We start from the raw sequence: 20,245 nt of genomic DNA, 5'->3' as shown, positions 1-20,245 counted from the left end.
TACTTTTAACTTTTTTATATAAAAAATGCTTGACAGTTGTAGTGCCCACCTTGGCACCTGCTTTCTTCTGCCCAGGCGCGTTGGGAGTGCGGCTGCTTTTCAGTAGATTGGTAGAAGCTAAGTAATCCATTTTGCCTCTCAAAATAAAAGGAAAAGAAAAACCTCGGACAAATTGTTTAGCCCAAGTAGCAATGTTCTATTGCCTATTGGGCCACCATATCTCTAAGATGGTCGTTTTAGCATTTTAGGCGTTCATCTCCACTCTCCAACTTAACCATCCAAATAATAGAATTAAGAATAGTAATCCCTTCGTTGTCGGCGGTGGTGGACGGCGATGCTGATGGGGGCCTCCGTTTCGTTATTGAGCGTCTCCACCACCCTCCTAATCGGGGCGGGGTTCTTCGCCTTCGGTTACCTTCTTGCCTCCCACCGCCGATCCTTTGGCACTGCTGATAGCGATGACGACGAGAAAAGGAGGAAGAAGACCAAGAAGAGGACCGGCCTTCGAATCCTCTCTTGGGCCCAAAATATAGTAACCAAGGCCGCCGTCTCAGCTGCCGACGCACGGGACGAGGGAGGTAATAAGCAGAAGAAGCCCACTCTTGTTGAGATCGAAAGCCTCGCGGAAATCCTCGAAGACTTTAAAATGGTATCTCCATCTCTCCTTAAACTTGAGAGCCATCTTATTTGGGTAATTTTCGCGAAAACCTGGTACTTATTCGACTGTCCTTGATTTCGGTGTTTGGACAATTATTTAATTTGCAGGTCTTGGTCGTCAGGAATGATTTGAAGATGGGGAAGGGGAAGATTGCTGCGCAATGCAGGTAACTCCTTTTCTATTTTCAAGTAATAGCCTCTGTAGAAAGGGGGTTAATGTTATGCATATTTTTCTCTTTCCATTCGCTGTATTGGCTCTTGACCTGGATACCTTTTGGTGCCATTTCTCTCTGTCAGTCACTATACTCTTGCGTATAGATGGAAAGATTCAAAGTTACATCACTTTCTAGTTGCTCCGAGTAGAAAGAAGTCCAAGTTTCTGGCTTCAAGTACTTAATAAGTCCTATTTTTATATGACTGAACATGTGTAGTTGAATAAAGAGGTTCTCCCGAGAAGTGATCAACCTAGAAAAGCTTCCAACCTCTTCCTACACTAAGCTTCCTCTCTTATATTTAGTCTCTCCGCTTCTAAGTAAACTAATAATAACTGACAAAATCTTTGGATATCTAATTCAATATGATATTGGATGCCATAATGAGTTATGGAGGAAATTTTTTATGTTATTTAATTTAATCTTTTTAATATAATCCTAAACCAAATGAGTTCAATTTTGATGGGAAAAGAGTGACTGTCTCCAAGAGGTTTTAAATTGATTTATTGTGGCATGGACATTTAACAGTGTACCATCGGTCTGATACATGCTCAATTGGCAGTTAATGTACATCTGATCTCAAATATAGTCCATTGTTTACCAAGTATTGACATGCTCAATAGAAGGAATTACATGTTCTTTTTTATTGCCGTTGATAAGTTGGCACGGTACATGCAGCTAGAAAGGGTACATGCGCTTGACTTGAACACCTTTGCTAAAATTTGGTAATAGACTACCAGTACTTCTTGTTTTTCTCATTTCATAAATGAACGGCTTTTTCCTCTTTCAATTCCTGCTGGGGGAAAATGGCTCCAAATTGCTCCAAGACGGATCTTGGCTTATTGGTGGTCGGGTTCTCATCCTGATAAAATGGGAATGAAGATTGGCTGTCGAAATTTAAATTTGAGTTACTCTCTCAATCGCTGGGCATAGTTTTCCTATTTGAAATATGTGACAATTGATAGGCTTAATAATGCATGTCACACTGTCCTGTTTTCACAAACATGGCATGTTTATGAACTTTTAAATAGATCCAGTTGATAAAAACTCATTCAACAATCTCATATAACCGAAAGTTTAAAATAAATTATTAAAAGGTAGTCATGTACATATTTTAAGTGTAGAGAGATTATCCATTGTCTAATTTCTTCTAGCCCTACTCTAGGTTCCAGATTTCCAGTAGAAATTCTAGTTAGAGGACATGAGAGAAACCAGACAGGGAGGCTGTGAATTGAAAAAGAAGAAGCAGAGATATGACTTAAGTAATTCTCGTTAGAGGACATGAGAGAAACCAGACAGGGAGGCTACAAATTGAAAAAGAGGAAGCAGAGAGTGTGAGTTAAATAATGGAAGAAAGAGGATATTTGTGAAAGAATAGATACAATCTTCCTCTCTTCCTTTAATCAGTTCTCTAAACACACAAGAGTGACACCACTATTAGGGTTTTACTAATTTTGTTCCATTCCCATACTTGGGCAGAACCAATCTACATAAAGCTCACAAATTTACCTGCTACATCAATTCCGTCCATTGCCAATAGGTATCCATGAGTTGTTGAATCAGATCAAGCTAATCTCGCAAATACTCACATTTCTCTAATCATCAGTGCTGATCAATTGGAGAGAAATCAGATCACACTTCTCTAGTCATGTTGATTTCAATTATTATTCATATCTATACAAATCTATCAACATATACTGTCTTCATCTCTTTGTTCTTTAATCAGGCCTATAAACACAAACAAAGTTGGTGAAATATTCAGAATATCATTGTAGTATTAAATTTCAGTAGATGTTGTAACCAATGCCAAACTTCTAATCCAGAAAGATCTATTTATGAAATAAGATAAATAACTCGGCATTTGTTTTCTTGAATAACTAATGTCTCTAGAGTGAGACCTTTACTAGGATTTACTAATTTTGTTCTATCCCAAACTTGAATTGTTATGGCCCAACCTCGACTAGTGATTTGAGTTTGTGTGCAGGAAGACAGTCTGCGTAGTCGGACGAGAATATTGTCAGATATTCTCTCGTAGTTGAAAAATTATGAAATTAGATGGGTTCGTTCTGTATTTCCTAATCTACATTTTTCATATTTATACCCTTCGCAGATTCAAACTATATTCAAAGTAAAAATCGGCAAAGTTACGGTAGAGGTGTTGATGATGAGTGGTGAAGATGAAGGTGAGATGGAGTGGACGTGGGTTTTAGATAGGTTTTGCATGTGGTGTAGAAGGGTGAAGGAAGAATGAGGAGAAGGTAGTCAGTTCCCATGGAGTCAAGGAGATCTGACGGTTGAAATAGGTTACTTAAAGTAACTCGCGGCAAGATGGCGCACAGCTAGGGTTTGAGCGTGGAGGGAGAAGCTTCAGATTAGAGGGAAGAAGATAGGCTAAACCGATAATTCATTCCATGATTCAATACCCATACAATGAGGCTGCCTTTCACATATATAGATGCTAGTCCAACAGCCAAACAACTAAAAAAATAACCACAATACAATCATTTTCGGTACGGGGCATTCAAATGGCCTCATGAGGTATTTAAACGGCCAAAACAGGGTCTTGGACTTTCCGAACACTATGTAGGTGTTCTAACTCCCCAGTTAGAAAACCTTATTAATTAAAACATCCTTAATTTAGGTTGCACTCCACATTATATATTAGAGGCTAACTGGTCAACTCAAACCACAATTATTAACCAAACCACTTTAAGTTCAATATTAAATCGACTCGACTAACATAATCTCAAAATAACTTAAACTAAGTGTTGAAATTTACTCTATCTAGATAAGTGACTCAATTCATGTGCCTAATGTCTATAAGGTGGTCTGATCTAACTCGAATCACATCATGAATGAGAACCAACTGCATGAGCTCACAAATTGATCTGCTCCATCAATTTTGCCATCCGTTATTGATTAAAAATCCATGATTGGTTGAATTAGATAGAACTAATGCCACATAATAATCACATTTCTTTGGCTATGGAGCTGATCAATTGGAGTAAACTCTGATCACACTTCTCTGGCTATTTGGATTTTAATTAAATTTATATCTATACAGGAAGTTTTTGATTTATTGTGAAGACTACTTATCTTTTGATGCAAAAAGGTTGTAAATGCAATTTTAAATCCTTGAGATAACTTTTCAGTTTCCACAATTGTTTTCCAAGCAATTGGATATTTAAGCTTCCGATTTGAATATCTTTCAAAAGGTTTTACATTGAATACATCAATTTTGGTTGGAACTAGTTGTCTTTTTGTTAAAAATGAATTACCATATTTTATTTCAAATCCGTGGAAGAACTCTCCTCATTTATTTTCAAAGCAATTTGATAATTAGTTAAGTACTTTTCCGGGTTGAACATGTTATAAGTAGGCCTTTACATAAAATCATCACGAATACTCCAAAATTTTGCCTAGAAAAAAGATTTTGCAAGGTAAGGCACCTTGTGATTACTTTTGTTCAGAGTACAAGTTCTTTGTCCTTTTGCGAATGCCATTTGATACGTAAATACTTTATTTCAGTATGATATTGCACACTTCACTGACATGCTTGATTTATAGTAATATATTATTATCTTTATACTTCTTTCTTTCTCTCTTTCTCACCGGCGACTGAGTAGATCTCTGATGACCTTGACCTTCTGCGACTTTCTCCGATGAAGATCCGATGACATCAACCTCGGGTGAGTTTTTTTTTTTTTTATTGCGCACTTGCTGCTGTTGCTGTGGTGAAGCAGCAAGGTGCTACTGTAGTGAAGCAGCAGCACCATGTGCTACTACTGCTGCTGCTCAGCACTTGCAGTAGTAGGGTGCTGCTGTGGTGAAGCAGCAGCACCTGTTGTTGCTGAGAAGCTGAGAGATGCAGAGAGGGGTGGAAACTGGAAAGAAGTAATGAAAAAAATAGCAAAAAAAATAAGAGGGTATTATTTTTGTAAATTTTAAATTATTTTTATATTTTATTTTGAATTTTGTTTATGTTTTTTAGTTACAGAGTTAAAAAATCAATAGCTCCAAAAGAGAAGTCATATAATACCGACATCGGGTGGCAACATTGCAGCATTATTGGGCAAGATAAAAGACATGTTAAATGCAATTGGTGTGGAAAAGAAATGAGTGATGGTGTTAGTCGTTTGAAAGAACATTTAGCTAAAAGTTAGAAATCAAATGTTGGCTCATCTAATTGGCAAGAAGGATAAACAATTTATACAACAGAGAGAGTTAATGGTTTGTGAAGAATCAATGCATATACACATTAATAATGATGGCAATGAGCATAGTGAGGAGGATGGGAATGAGAGACAGATAAGGAGGGCAATAAAAAAGAGCAGAAATATGTATAGAGGAGAGGAAAAGATGAGAAGAAGTACTAGTGTAACTTTTAGAGATTTAGATCAGTTAATATACAAGGAAAGAGAATATAAGGGCAGTAGTTCTACCCGTAGGACTCCTAGTGTTACAATAGTCTGGAAATATTTGACCAATAGATATATATCTTTAGAAAAAAAGGGGTCGTACTCAGACTTCCTTCAAGACAGCTCTCAAAAGAATTAAAAATGCAAAGAAACCCATTGGTAGAGCTATCTTTAAATTTTTTTACAACAATATTTTTTTCAATGTAGTTGATAGTCATTATTATCATACTATGGTGGATGCTATATAATTAGTAGGGCCTAGTGTTTTGCCTCCTAGTACAAATGATATTGCTATTAGATATTTTGACTTAGAGGTAGATGAGCTTTGTACTTATAATGGGACATCTAAATGGTATTGAGATGAATTTAGTTGTACACTGATGTGTGATGGGTGGAGTACACAAAATAGAGTAATATAATTAATTTTTTAGTGTACTCAGGCATATGAACAATATTTCTGAAGTCTGTGGATTCTTGTTACGGACCAGATCTGGAATGATTCGTTCGTAGGATGATTATGAAAATTTAGGTGGAGGTAGCCTCGTGAATTAGGGTTCTAATGGCTCAGGTTTCACCTAAATCAAAGGTAGGGATGAAAGATAAAAATAAAATAGTGGAGATATGTCAAGGAGGGCAGAACGGTAATTTCTAACGTTGTGGTGGTCGTCTGAGGGTGATGGACGGCTAAGGGTAGTGGTGGACGGCCGTGTAGTAGGGTGGCTGTTGGAGGTAGGAGATGGTTACGGTTTGGATGTTTGAAAGGGATCTACGGTTATGATCTATTCTTACGAAGATAAAAACAATCCAACGGCTAATGTAAAAAAGATAAGGACGAAAATAATAGCTGGCTAAACTCAGATTTCTCTCAATGATTGGATACTTGGATTCTTCGATTCTTGGATTCTTAGATGAATAACAAAGAAGCCTTGCCCTCTATATATAGAGGTGGGGTATAATGAGTCCTACTCGGATTTAGCCCTAAAGGCTAACTCGACTCGAATTATGATTTGTCTTAAAGGCTTACATGACTTAATTAGATTTGCATTAAGGGCTGTCTTGACTTATTTAGACTTGCCTTAACTAAACTTGCCTTAAGGGCTGTCATAACTTATTTCGATTTGTCTTAATGGCTCACATGACTAAATTAGATTTGCCTAAAAGGCTTACATCATGAAATAATTAAAAAATAAATAGACTTAACTCGACTCGACTTAACCCACGTGATCGGGTCGTAACAATGCTACTGCTCATTTTGAAAATGCAGATTATATTTGTCAGTTGATGGATGAGGTGGTGCAAAAAATCGGTGAAAAAAGAGTAGTCCAAGTGGTTACTAATAATGGAGCCAATTATAAAACTATTGAAAATTTACTTATGATAAAAATATGTCATTTATATTGGACGTCATGTGCTGCACATTGTATTGATCTAATGTTAAAGGATATTGTAAAAGAGCCTGAAATTGATAGTCATATATGAAGGTTAGAGGTTAAGAAATTTTATATATAATCATAGTTAGATTCTTAGTTTACTTAGGTAGATGACTGGTGGTAAGGAGATCATTAGACCCAGCGTCACTAGATTTGCCATTTATTTTTTAGTCTTGAAGAGCATCATGCGCTACAAGGATGATATTATGCGGATATTTACATCATAGGAGTGGTCTATAAAAATTAAGAATATAAAATCTAAACATAAATTTTAGGTGAAACTTTGAAAAATATGGCTTTTGGAATTATATTTTGGGATGATATTACAATTGCCACCGTAGTGTTTGAGCCTCTTGTTAAAGTATTACGATTTGTAAACAGTGATGATAAGTCTAAGATGACTTTTTTTATATGAGGCAATTAACATAACAAAAGAATCATTCAAAAAAAATATGGGCCAAAGTTATAGGAAGTGTAGTGAGAGATGATTAATTCTAGCTGGAACAGACAACTACATAGAGATGTACACGTTGCTGGTAGGCATACTTTTAAGATTTAAGTTTTAATTTACTAATTTACTTTTATTTATAAATATTTAAAAATTTGAATGCTTACAAATTTTAAATTTCTACAAGGTATTTTCTTAATCCAAGATTTTAATTCGCTACAAATGTCAATAATGATAATGAAGTCTTTTTGGGAGTTAGGAAGGTAATTAGTAGGCCTGAGCCCGATATTTATAAAAAAATCTTTACGATAAAGAAGTGAGTTATGATTCAATTAAATAATTTTATTATTATTTGTTTCAAGTTTTAACTTTCAATATAATCAGTATGTAATAATATATTCATGATTTCAGATGGAGAGATATAGATTTATTATTATTTGTTTCAAGTTTTAACTTTCAATATAATCAGTATGTAATAATATATTCCTGATTTCAGATGGAGATATAGATTGAGAGTTAGGCAATTTAGTATTGCTAAAGTTACTATAGCTATATCTTATAACACTTTATCTGAATGGTGGTCTATTTATGAATGGGAGGAGGCACCAAATTTGACGCTAATAGCAAATAAGATTTTAAGTCAAACTGTGTCTTCATCTCTGTGTAAAAGAAATTGGACTACTTTCTTTTTAATCCATATAAAAACACGCAATTATTGACAATGGAAAGATTGGAGAAGTTAGTTTTTTATTATTATAATATGAGATTAAGGGGGAGAAATTTAAGAAGAAATGTAGAAAATGAACAACTGATTGATTTAAATCGTGTTTTTGATGAAGAAGACCCTTAATTCCATGGATCAGAGAAATAAATGATAGATTATTAGATGATAGCGATAACTCATGGTTAGATGAGATATTAAGGGAGACCACGAGGATAGAGGCTGGTACAAGTTGTTCAGCAGCGAGAAATAGTATACCTACTAGTACTAGTCATAATTCTGATGATATATCTGGTAGTGAGATCATCCCATCTACATTTGTTGAGGAAAGTCAAGGAGGCATAATGAGTGAAGACAGAGAAACTAAGTTTGTATATACATATCAGCGACATTATTATGAGAATGTTGCTTCTTATGATTATGGTATATCGAGTATTTATTGTTTGGAGCTATCACAAGATCCATATGTTAGTTATTATCCTCAGTATTCTCAGACACAAGGTTCATATGCTGGTTATTAACCTCCTTAGACGTAAGTCACACAACAAGATTAATTTAATATGACTAGTATGATAGAATCACCTTTGGAGTATCAGGTCCTAGGCATCATTATTTATAAGCTTATGGTGATTGTGAGGATGAGACTGTAGAAATTTACAAAAACCAGCTCGGTATTCATCAAAATTTTAAATTTTGAATAAGTTAATACTTTTTTTAAGTTTATAGACTTCATATGTAAATAATTTTTGTTTTCTTATTTTTCTGTCATTTTTTTAAATTTTTCTGCATTTTTAAATAATATTTAGAATTTTATGTAATTAAAAATAGTATGATCCGATATGAACGGCCGATGCTAATCTCCCGATTCTAATCCCGATACTGAGAGCCTTGGTTATTGTTATATTTTTTTGCTTATTGTGTATTATGTTGTTCATAATGCATGTTCTTTTGCTTATTTGATATTTTTCTTGTGATTACAAGCATCAAAAGCAACCTGTTGTATGAGTATTGTTTTGTGTTTATTGTGCATGTTCTTGCCAGCCATGCAACTTTGGGTTTATATAAAAAGCTCGTTCATAGGGCACCTAAAGCATTGAGCAGGTATGGGCACTTCTTAAGATAAATGTGCAAGTTGAATTTATAACTTTTACAACAGGTTTATTTACCTTGTTTTGATTTATTTTTGTTTCTTCATTACAGGTGGGAAATGTGTGGACAAGTTAAGGTAGTTCTGAAGATTGAAAGTGAAGAGGAGCTGCTCGTTTTACAAGTACACTCAGTAACATATTTAATTAATGCAAAGTTATATTTGTCTCTCAATTGTTTGGAAGTGTATATGGAAAACGCATATATCAGCATAGACTTGCATGGACACAAAAGCAAAATATCATGAGTTATTAATTAGTTGGCATGTCTTAACTTACATCAATATATGCATATCTAAATCAACGATGGCCGTGCCGGCAGCGTATTGGCATGTGGCATGAGGGGTGCCGCACGGCACCCTTCCTAGCAACGCTTTACTGAAGACTCTTCGTCGTCATCGTCGTCGTTGCCGCTGCTCGTTGTCGTCGTCTCTGCCGTAACCCGTTGTGCCTGAGGTTGCTGATTATGATGTGGATGCCTTAGCCTTTGCTGGCTCGAGGAAGAAGATGACCCTAATGGGTCGAGTTGATTTCGAATAGAAACTTAAGTTGTGGATCATTGGTGACCTTGAGCACGATGGGGATGACGAGGTTGGCAATGACGACGACAGTGAGCAGCGGCGATGATAACGACGACGCAGTGCTACTAGTCTCCCTCGTCTTTTTCTTTCCCTCTCTTGTGGCACAGCCGGCAAGTGCTGCGACACGTGCTGTGCGGTTGTGCCATGGCATGGCTATCCATGATCTAAATGCTTCCTTCAAGTTGCACCTGTCCAGAAACCCTCTTTGCTGACTTGGTAATGTTTAAAATGGGGCATCTTAGTAGATCTGTTGTTGCAGAATCCAGGCTAATGATGATTAAAGCATCTTGCCTGAAGTCAATGGTAGTTACTGAATTTAATAATGTAAGCCTTAGTATTGCAGTTAACCTCAATCAGATACTCTGGATGACTGGAATCATTTTCATTTCATACCAGAATCTTGTTACTTTGCCAAATTTATAATTATTAATTTTTGACGTTGAATTGCTTTTTCTCTTTCTGCTTTATTAGAAGTGAGCTAACTCTTAAAGTTTTACATTGAATATCAAGTCAGATACAGTCAATTTTGGACTACTTTTAAATATTCTAAGATTCAGTAATTTGTACATAATATTGTTTTGTCCTATGTTTATGATTCTTTTGTATCTCTAACTAATGGAAGCGATGCTGTTTGGTGTATTAAAATATGATACTTAGAAAGTTAATCTTCCAAAATTATTATACATCTTTTGTTGGCAGGAAAGAGCGAAGTCGTTGAAGCTCCCAACCCATGTAACTATTGATGCTGGTAGGACACAAATTGCACCAAGTGAGTTGCTTAGCTCTTTCTTGTTGTGATATTTTCTGATAATTTTCTATCTGTTATTCATTGATAACTTTACAGACTTAACACTAACACGGGCATCTCTATTTTGACTTGTATTAAGATTACTGCATGACCAAATATAGTCTTGAGGAACCAAACTCAAATTCTAGCGATTGACACAGTTGTTTTCTTCCTGCAGATTCAAGGACAGTCATGGCTATTCTTGGTAAGTTATTTTTGTTTGTATTTTTTTAAATATATACTTTTGTACTTAACCTTCAGAACATGATCTCTTGTTCTTCTTATGTACTTTCTAAATAGTTATATCACTTTGAAATCGTTCTAATATTGCTTTGTTAATGATAAGAATTGCACTGGTCAGTCTTGTTTAATATGATATGCTACATGAGTTTAGGGTTTAAATGAGCCTTTCCCAAACAAGCTGACTCTAGCTCAGGTTTGGCTCAAAATTACTTTTAAGCCTATATTTTAGTTTATGCTCGGCTTAGCTCTAGTCGAGCTGAGCCAAAACGAGCCTGAGTGGAGCCTAAGCTTGAAATGAGCCTATTTTCAAGTTGAATTAGTCTGAGCTGAACTGAGATCAACCCTAAAACTTGCATATTTTCATCCCGAGCTGGTTCGAACCAATTTTTCAAGTTGAGCCAATTGAGCCCTCTATGTTAAAACAAGCCCAAGCAGCCAAGCCTTAAAATGAGCCCAAGGACTATTTAACCTGAATTAAGGTTAAATAGTTAAATAAAATAAAGCTTGAAATTTAAGATTTAACCTATAAATTATAAAAACAATACACCTCTAATACAATAAAGTAATATCAAATTATCAAAATAAAAATATGCACCACACCAATTTCAAATTTTAACATAGAACTATTCATGAAAATTTGGATCAAAGCAAATCGAAATTTTGACATCCAAGTTGTAAGTCTTATCACTTGTCAAATATTACAATAAAAGTTACTTGTCACTCACCAAATATTAGTAATGTCACATCATAAGGCATTGGATTCGATAGATTGAGTTTATTTACCTTATTTATTTTATTTGCTTATGTGGTTTAATTAGTCTTAGTAGCAACGATGGCCGTGCCGTGCTACTATCGGCATGCCTCGATGTGCCACTGCTATGTATTTATAATAATTTTAATAAAAATTTTAGGATATTTAGAGATATTTTTAAGTTTTCAGCATGCCAATTTTTGGTTTTTGGTTTAAATATATGTATTAAAAATTACATTATAGTGTTTTATCTTTAGATTATATTTGTAAATGACCTATTTTATTAAAAATAAAGCAACAATTAAATATAAATATTATTCAACACATAATATAATTGAATACATTCATTAAAACTAATATTAATGATTGAACACTCTATAATAGAATTAAACAAATAATATTATTTAATAATAGTTTAATAAAACAAACTAATATCTTGTTGAACATAGGATGACAAGGAGGATCAAAGACTTAATTTGTTGGTAGAAGAATAATATAAAAATGTTGCGTTAAATACTATTAATAATTTTCAAAACTCATCTACTAATAGTATTGATTATTGTAATATCCCACATAGTCTTTATACTAATAGGAATTTGACAATTCTTCTATAATATAATACCCCCTTGGTATAGTAGGTAGAGCCATTTCTTGCCCTTGAGCCGGTGTCAATCAAGATTCTCACTGTGGTTTTCTTGACTACACCGTTCACCCGCAAGGTCTTTGGCGCAGCTGTTCCCGAATAGGCGTGGAGGGAGATTTCGGCTATCATGTCCTCCACAGGTTGCTCCTCAGCTTCTTCTCCTTGACGTCTAGCCACATCTGCACTTTCAGCTGCAAACTCATCCTTAGCTTCCTCCAATTCATCGATTAGCATCACCGATCCCATCGATTTAGCGCAGCGATGCCCGGGTACAAACTTCTCATCACAACGGAAGCATAGGCCTTTGGCCCTTCTTTCTTCTACTTGGGAAGGTGTGAGTGCTCGTCCCAGACCTCTAGGTGCATACTTCACATCTTGGGATGGCTTCAAGGGTGCTCGAGGAGGTACCACTGTAGCAGCAACTCTTGGTACTTCGGTGATGTTTCCTGTCGTTATGTTTGGTTGGGATTGATTGTGGCTTCCTTGGCTCGTCCAACTTTGTTTCAGGTGTATCTTCATGGCCCTATGTTTGTCTTCCATAAGCACTGCATCCTCGAAGGTCTCCTTTAAGGTTCTAGGCCTTAAAGCCCTCACATCGGCTTGTATGTCACCCCGCAGCCCGGAGATGAAGGTGCTGCGAAGTTGCTAATCCGTCCATGGTGGATGACATCGGCTACTAATCCTCTCAAATTCTTCTTGGTATGCCCCAACCGTAGTCTTTTGCATGGTCTTTGAGAGGAGAGCATCAAAGTCTTCATACCCCGATGCTCCAAATCGTCGTGTGATATCGGCGCAAAATTCAGCCCAAGTTTCGATGGCCTCTATGGCATTGGTTGCTCAAAACCAATGAAGCGCCGCATCCTCAAGGTGGAAGCTCGCAAGCATCACCTTGTATTCTTCCGCCGTACCTTGGTATGCAAAAAATTGCTCCGTCCTATACAACCAATCGATCGGATCGCCACCTTTGAACTTGGGGAATTCGAGACGCACGACTTGTCCACGGATGCCGTTGTCTCGTTCCGGATCATGTCCAAGTCCTTGTCTAACCGAGGGAGGATGCACCATGAAGGTTTGATGATCCCTCCTTCGGTTTTGATTAACTCGCCGTGGTTCCGGTTCGTATTGACCCGCTCACAGATCTTGATCTCCAAGGTGGTCTCCATAGTGGTTTGCTCGTCGGATGGGTTCACCTGCAACTGGACCTGGTGTAACCATCCTTGCTTGCCTCTCTGCCCATAGGGTGGTGGTAGTAGCGGCTCTTGTGGTTGCAAAGGCTGAACCGGTGGCGGTGGGTTCAAAGGGGTGGACTCGCGTCGCGGGGTCGAGAGTGCATTCCCGTTCGCCATTGCTTCCCTTGTCGCTCGTAATTCCCGCATCATCTCCATCATCATTTGATTATTGATGGCCATTTGCTCGGAAAGAGACCCCAACACGGCTTGAACGCTAGGTTTTTCCGTATTCCGATTAGATCGGGCGGTTCCGTGGGTGGAAGTCCCTACAACCGTTTCTCTCTCCTCTATTGGGAGAATCTCTTCATCATCTCTCCGTGCAGCCATGGATCTAGTGGTCGTCATAGGAAGCGCTTGTCCGAGGAACGGTGGCTCTGATACCAAGCTTGATACGATCACGCCTTGGACTATGGAGCTCTAATACCAAATTGATACGATCTCTCCTTAGGCTAAGGTTCGATCTCTTCCAATTTCCTGATCTAGACTAGATCTGGCACAGAACTTTGAAATAAGATCCCGAAATAAGCCGCTGTTGGATCGACATGAAATTTTGATATGTTGTAGCCCCAGAAAAGAACTTTCCAACAAATCAAGTTTCAGGCGAATCGGAGTTAGGGATCTTGAGATATCGTCCGTTTAGTGGACGATCGTCAGGATGGTCTGTTTTGGATCCGTGGATGGAGGCACATGATCCTAGGTAATGGTGGTTGAAGGTGGACCGGCGTTAATGGGGTGGCACCGGTAAAAAGTGGTGGTGGAAGGGTTATGGTTGATGGAAGGGTTAGGGCAAGTGTTGGATAGATTGGAAGAAGGGGGAGGAGAGGGCCACCCCTAAGGGACTAGGGTGATTGGCCGGTCGAGGGAAGTTAGAAGCGGCGCCGCCGGGGATTGAGAGAACGGGAGCGAAGAAGATGAAGGAGGCAAGGCAAAACTCAATCTCAATAATCAATAATCAATTCCCACTTTGGTTGCCATCCACATCCTTTTAAAGGCTAACCAACAACTCAAAATTAACCTTAAAAATATAATTTTCGTTGACCGCGTTCGAACTCGCCAGACCGCGTTCGAACGCACCGAGTTCACTCCTCTAGATTTGCGAACGCGATGCAGGCGTTCGAACGCGCGATCGAACGCCCCCTCTCGGTATTTGCAAACGCGATGCATGCGTTCACAGTGCGTTCGAATGCACCGCGTTCAAACGCACAGTGCACTCTCTTCACCCACGTTCACAACCCCGTTCACAAACCACGTTCGAACGCGACTTACAGAAAACTTATTTTAATGAAAATTAAACACTAAAACATGAAATAAAAACACCCCTAAAGTGAATCCATGCTCGAGACAACGTCGGTGAAGTCTGAATCGTATCACAACACCAAGAGCGCTGCGAGTGAATGGAATGATCAAGTGAGCCATGGTTCATATCTTGTAGACATAGAAAGTACCCACAACTTCCTGGACAAAAGGCTCCTAGGGGAGGTTGGACTCAAAGTGGAGTAGATGGTGGATTTAGTGGTGATGGTAGGCGAAGGCTCAATGCTCAAGGCCGTTGGGTTGTGCGAGGCATCTTGCTGCAGATGCAAGACTCTACTTTTGTCATGGACTTGTAGCCACTAGCTCTTCAAGGAGTGGACTCAGTCCTAGACATTCAATGCTCGTAGAGTTTGAGGGTAGTAACATTTGACTTCGTTCGCGTGTGGATAGCAATTTGGAGGGGCAGGCGAGAAGAATGGCTTGAAGGCGTGAAGACAAGGACAAACCCCACCTTGCACTCCATGGTGGGGCTGTCTCGAACACAATGGGCAGGACTGAAGGTGGCGGGCATGATGGAGGTCTCACACGAGGACAAGCTACATGTAGTTCCATGGGAACTCAAGGCAGACCCACACCTAGTTGAGCTGGATGACTTGACTAAATGTTTGCATTGCAATTTACCTTGTGTTTCAGGCCGAAAGGGTGACCACTTGGAAGGACCAGCCGAGGTGATTAGGCTTCAGGCTAGAGAAGATTAATCCGAACCCTTTTAGATTGATCAACAAGATTGGGTTCCACTAAACTGAACCAAGCCTGAAGGGATCAAGTCCACCAAACTACACCAAGCTAATGTTTCCAAATTCCAAATTCCAAATTGCACTGTGGGCAAGAGAGGGATTCAAAGTAGAAAAGTCAAAGATAGAAGATATATATTTCAATAGTAGAAACAACAATAGACTAGAAAATCAAGAAAATAACACAAGGAGAAAAGTTATAGGTTTGAAGAATATAAAATGCTTTGTATTTGTATTGAACTTGTCTAATGGTCCAATATCTTGTTCTCCTCTAAACAAATGGATCGGAAAGGTTGGTAAGATAGAAATATCTACCTGATCATTAGGAGAAGCTTGTACCAGCCTCCTTAAAATTATGAGAAACAGAATACATGAGACCGTAGAGCTGGCCAGGAAATTGCTAGGATGAACTTGGTCATTGTCATACATGCTTATTAGCAGAGCAATGACCTTGTGGAAAGTATAAAACTATATGTTAGAAGCACATGGAGCCATTTTGAGATTATTACTGATATAAGCCATTTCAAGGTACATTAGTGGTAAAAGATGTATGTATTTCTGTATTTTATTTTCTAAAATGAGTTCCTTTATTATACATTAATTATTAGTATATGAAAAACTTCACATATTACTTGAAGACCATTTACGTATTTGCATTGAAGACTTGAAATAAAAGAACTACTTTTTGATAGCTGATTTCTTAGCATGCTTGCACAGGACCGGCTGATGTGGTTGACGATGTGACTGGTGGTTTGAAGCTTCTATAATCCTTGTTCACCTCCAATCTTGGATAGACAACTTAAAGATGAAAATGAGAACTTACCAAGACCCAAGGATCTTGACCATTCAGAAGGCTTCTTGATCTTTCCAGGTCTCCAAGAGTTCTGATCCTGCGTTAGTCCTTCTACCTGCTAAATTAGCCATTGTGCACTGCATGAGATGTATTGAGTTTCATTTTTGTGGGATGCTCTTCGTGGGAAATATATTATCTTATCTTCTTTTTTTTCCCACTTCCATTTATCAAAAAAAAAATGTTATATTCATGTGGATCTTGTAATGGTCTTTACATGACGATTTACGCCGAATGAGCTCTGTTTGTTCGACAATACTGATCTGGTCAAGCTATTGGTCTGTATGCCCCTTCCTGAAGTATTCCCTTTTCCCTTTTTCTTTTTCTTTTATCCTGTTCTCATTATTTTCCAGGAACATCAAGAAAGCTCAGTTTATCCGTTTTACATATGAGAAGTGGAATCGAATTTGATTTCTTCTACTTTTTCGTTATAATCACATTTTAGCAAACATGGTCGAAAACCCATGATAATATGGTGGGTGCACAGGATTGTAATTAGCTGGTCTCTATCCATGCGTCATCAAAGTCCCATTCAATTGAAAGTAGTGTGGTGACTTTTGAAGCAACAGATAAGGTTGTCCGAAATATATATTGTCATCTTGACAAGTGATAAGTGCTTAACTGGGTAGAGAATTTGGAAAGTAGTGTCCTCCTGACAAAATCTTAGCCTTTGAAGTGCGTATATATTCATGAAGCATAAAGGTAAAGGTAAAGGTAAAGGTTAAGGTAAATGTAAAGGAAAAGAAGTCATGATAAGGTCCCCCCTCCACGAGGAATGATGTCAGTCCGCCTCTCCAAGTGCTTCTGCTTCACTATTTGCTCTGCTGCTCTGTCGTCAGTTGGGTATCTCTTGCCATCAAAATTGACTCACGTTCTGTCATCAGTCATCATCACCATGTTGGAAAGTTTGTGAGTCCCCGCCTCCGGCCGTTGGACTAATGTGAAAAAGGAATTTGACCACATCTGGGACACGACTGGCTTCAAAAATTAATCGTCCAAGAGAATCTTGCTTAGAGAAGTATAGGCTATGTTATGCAGTCCAATTAGGAATCTCAAACCTTTGTGAGGTAAATGAAACGAAGCCATACTTTGCCTTAATATACCGATTGACTTGGTTTCCGTCAGACCACAGTTATTGGAAAAATAAATATATTATAAATATCATGTGGGCGTATGACCTTGATAGTTCTCTGCAAATCTTGTACCTAAGCTCCCGGATTTGTGCGATGTCAACGGACAGAGGCAAAACTTTTCCCTGATGCTCCTTTGGACTTGTTTGCGAGAACTCACAAGGTCTCAGAGAACTTTTACAGCTATGCTCAATTATTGTGAAAAACAAGGATACTTTGCCTCTATACTCCTATGGATTGTTTGAGTTAGTACAAAATTATGTGAAAATTTTATAAAACATCAAGTGGACCCACGAATTTGAAATACTTCTCTGTGAACTTATTGTACCTATGCTCGTTGACGTCCATAAAACGTGGCCATAGTTTGCTACCAAACTAGTAAACTTTGTTTAACTGTATATATAACTATGGGGAAAAAATTTAAATAGAAAAAAAAGTCAAGTGCGCACAAGAACATGAAGCAGTTCTCTACGAACTTTTATACCTACACTCCAACTTTTGTGAGGTTATGGAAACATGCGTCTTTACTCTCATGGACTTGAAATAGTTCTCAACGAATTTTTTTATACTAAAGCTTAAACTTTGTTTGGTCAATATAATGATGCCACACTACAAGTTTAATATAACAACACCACGCTTTCTCCTGGACTTGTTCATTCAATACACAGTTATAGGAGGAACAAAATACAAGGAAGATCTAACCGTGGAGCCTTTGGAACCTCGTAAAATTTGAGGTGGACCATGTGAGATTTCAGGAGATCTAACCGTTGTAAAATTTAGGACAGGCCATGTAAAATTTAGGGCGGACCAATGGATCCTAGATCACGATGTTTGGCCAATTAAATCGAGAGATATATTCAGAACAATGACCAAAGTTCTAGGACCATGGGATGGACGGGGTGGACTCGGTGGGCAAGGTGGACGGGGCTAAAGAGAAAGAGAGTGATGGTGAGTATGGGAGAGAGAATTAGACGAGGTAGCAAAAGATGACTGTCTTCAAGACAAGAGGGGTCAATCGGACGAAGGGGTAGTTTGGTGGCCATGGCCACGGTCGAGCTTGGGACATGAGAGAAAGAGAGTATTAGGGTAAGAGAATAATTTGATTGATAAAATGAAATGTGGTCTGCCCAAGTATATATAGGTGGCCACGGTACTAAACAGTTCGGTTAGTGCGACAAAATTAACTTAAGTGAAATCAAATAGAGCTGAAAACAAATTCAGCTAATATATGGGCTAAATTGTGAAAGCAAATTAATTAAATAAACTAACGGGTTTTGGCTACTATCTGGTTAGCTCGAGATAACTGAGTTGACCTAAATTGTGTTAATCCACTATGCTTTCATAACTTTGATCTTAAGGTGTGAAATCTAGGAAGTGATCCATGATGTCTTAGTCTAGCTCCCAAGTGGACTCACCTATCGACCTATCAAGCCACTCAATTAGTGGCTTGGTCTCCAATTTGGTCCTAATACTTAGAGTGGCTCAAGGGGTCCATCTCCTATGGTTGGTTTGGGCAAAATTAGTCCCACGAGTTGTTCGTGTATAACCTATACCTTAAAGACCAAAATATGGAAAACCAGGTGGACCCTTGGTCCCTTAGGTAACTCCAAGAGATATGTTACTGGACCAATCTGCTCCACGATCCGGTACGACGCATTTGAAAACCAACTTCTGATTTTAAATCGGCCTTAATGATGCTTGGCAGTAGGGTTGTGCCCGTACAAAGACTATCTAACCCACTGCCAAGAGATAATGGTAAAAATTTACATTTCGCTGTCTTTTAACAACTTTTATTTTTTTTCTTCTATACATATTTCGTCATCTTTTAGCAACTTCAGCGGTGAAGTAGATTAAAAAGAAGAAGCAACAATAGAAAATAAGAAGAAGAAGAAACATATTAATGACTTTCGTAAATATAATAATAACTTTTGTAAATATAATAACAACTTTCACAAATATAATAATAACTTTCATTGTTTTTTCAATACGCTTTCTATACAAGTCTCTATTAATCATTATCTTTTTTTTTCTATACAAGTTTGTATAATCGCTATTTAATTAATAAAATAAGATATTAATTAGAGAGAGTAGTGTGAATTTATATTTCTTTGTCTTTTAACAACTTTTATTTTTATTTCAATACATATTTCATTGTCTTTTAACAACTTCAATGGTGAAGTAGAAAGAGTGATTAGAGACTTGTATAAGAAGAAGATTAAATATTAGAGAGCGATTAGAGACTTGTATAAAAAAATAGATTAAGAGATAAAAAAAAAGTAGTAGAAGAAGAAGAAGAAGAATTACCAATAGCATATGAAGTAGAAGATAAAGAAGATGATGAGTACGGGTCATTTTTCTCTCCTTATAGTGTCTTGTCAATATTTAATAAGGCACTAAACAATAAAAAAAGCAAAGTTGGAAGAAAAGTACGAAAAAAGCTTTAAGTGTAAGAGAAACCCAAAATGACCCTTGCCTGCCAAATCGAATACCAAATGGGTTTTCGATAAATAACCATAATTTCTTTGATAATCCTTAATGAGGCTGCCTTCTACATTATTTATTGGTGGCTAACCTAGCAAAAATGACCTAATAATGTCGTCCTAATACAAGCACCCTCGTTGAGTGCATTTGGACAGCTCTCAAGTGCATTCAAATGCCCAAAATCGGGTCTCTGTATTTGTGAAAGCACTCAAGCATTCAAGCACGCCTGCTAGAAACCTTATTTTCCAAGGAAATTTAGAAATTAAACAAGAAATGGGACCACAAGTCGTATCCTAATAGTTCACCACACTTCCCCCACCTTGTACTCAAGGTGTGAAGTGAGGGAAACGTTTCAAGATCTCCGTCTCAAGCTCCCACATAGCCTCGTTAGTCACTTATCCCAACCACTCGATTAACACCTCCATCTCAAGTCTAGCTCCATTTCGACACCTCCGTTTGGCCAACTCTCAC

The 20,245-nt window shown here is 37.7% G+C and overlaps 1 protein-coding gene across 4 annotated transcripts; it reads left to right on the top strand.

The window, feature by feature from the left end:
* Nucleotides 1-208: 208 nt before the first annotated feature.
* Nucleotides 209-16,419, top strand: LOC140778909 (uncharacterized). 4 transcript variants are annotated; one of them, XR_012107259.1, is made up of 7 exons: nt 209-649; nt 766-824; nt 8,928-8,987; nt 9,087-9,156; nt 10,317-10,381; nt 10,578-10,604; nt 16,031-16,419. XR_012107259.1 is itself a non-coding variant. In XM_073123810.1 (7 exons), exons 1-7 carry the CDS (start codon nt 335-337, stop codon nt 16,038-16,040), a joined length of 624 nt encoding a protein of 207 aa, XP_072979911.1. In that variant the 5' UTR covers nt 210-334; the 3' UTR covers nt 16,041-16,419. The 4 variants fall into 4 exon arrangements, 2 of the variants coding, with proteins under 2 accessions (XP_072979911.1, XP_072979910.1); XR_012107260.1 differs by having other exon boundaries at nt 16,018-16,419; XM_073123810.1 differs by having other exon boundaries at nt 210-649; nt 10,312-10,381; nt 16,018-16,419.
* Nucleotides 16,420-20,245: the final 3,826 nt, after the last annotated feature.

This window comes from Typha angustifolia, chromosome 15 (assembly GCF_048772165.1).
Source record: "Typha angustifolia cultivar Huaian chromosome 15, ASM4877216v1, whole genome shotgun sequence".
Classification (NCBI taxonomy): Eukaryota; Viridiplantae; Streptophyta; class Magnoliopsida; order Poales; family Typhaceae; genus Typha; species Typha angustifolia.
Note: the sequence above shows the minus strand (reverse complement) of the source record. Positions and strands in the feature narration are given on the sequence as shown.

Excerpts from the sequence above, each read along its gene's own strand:
- LOC140778909 (XM_073123809.1), top strand. The coding sequence starts at position 335 with ATGCTGATGGGGGCCTCCGTTTCGTTATTGAGCGTCTCCACCACCCTC. Across the intron at positions 825-8,927 it reads AAGATTGCTGCGCAATGCAG|CCATGCAACTTTGGGTTTAT; the intron begins GTAACTCCTTTT and ends TGTTCTTGCCAG. Across the intron at positions 8,988-9,086 it reads GCACCTAAAGCATTGAGCAG|GTGGGAAATGTGTGGACAAG; the intron begins GTATGGGCACTT and ends TCTTCATTACAG.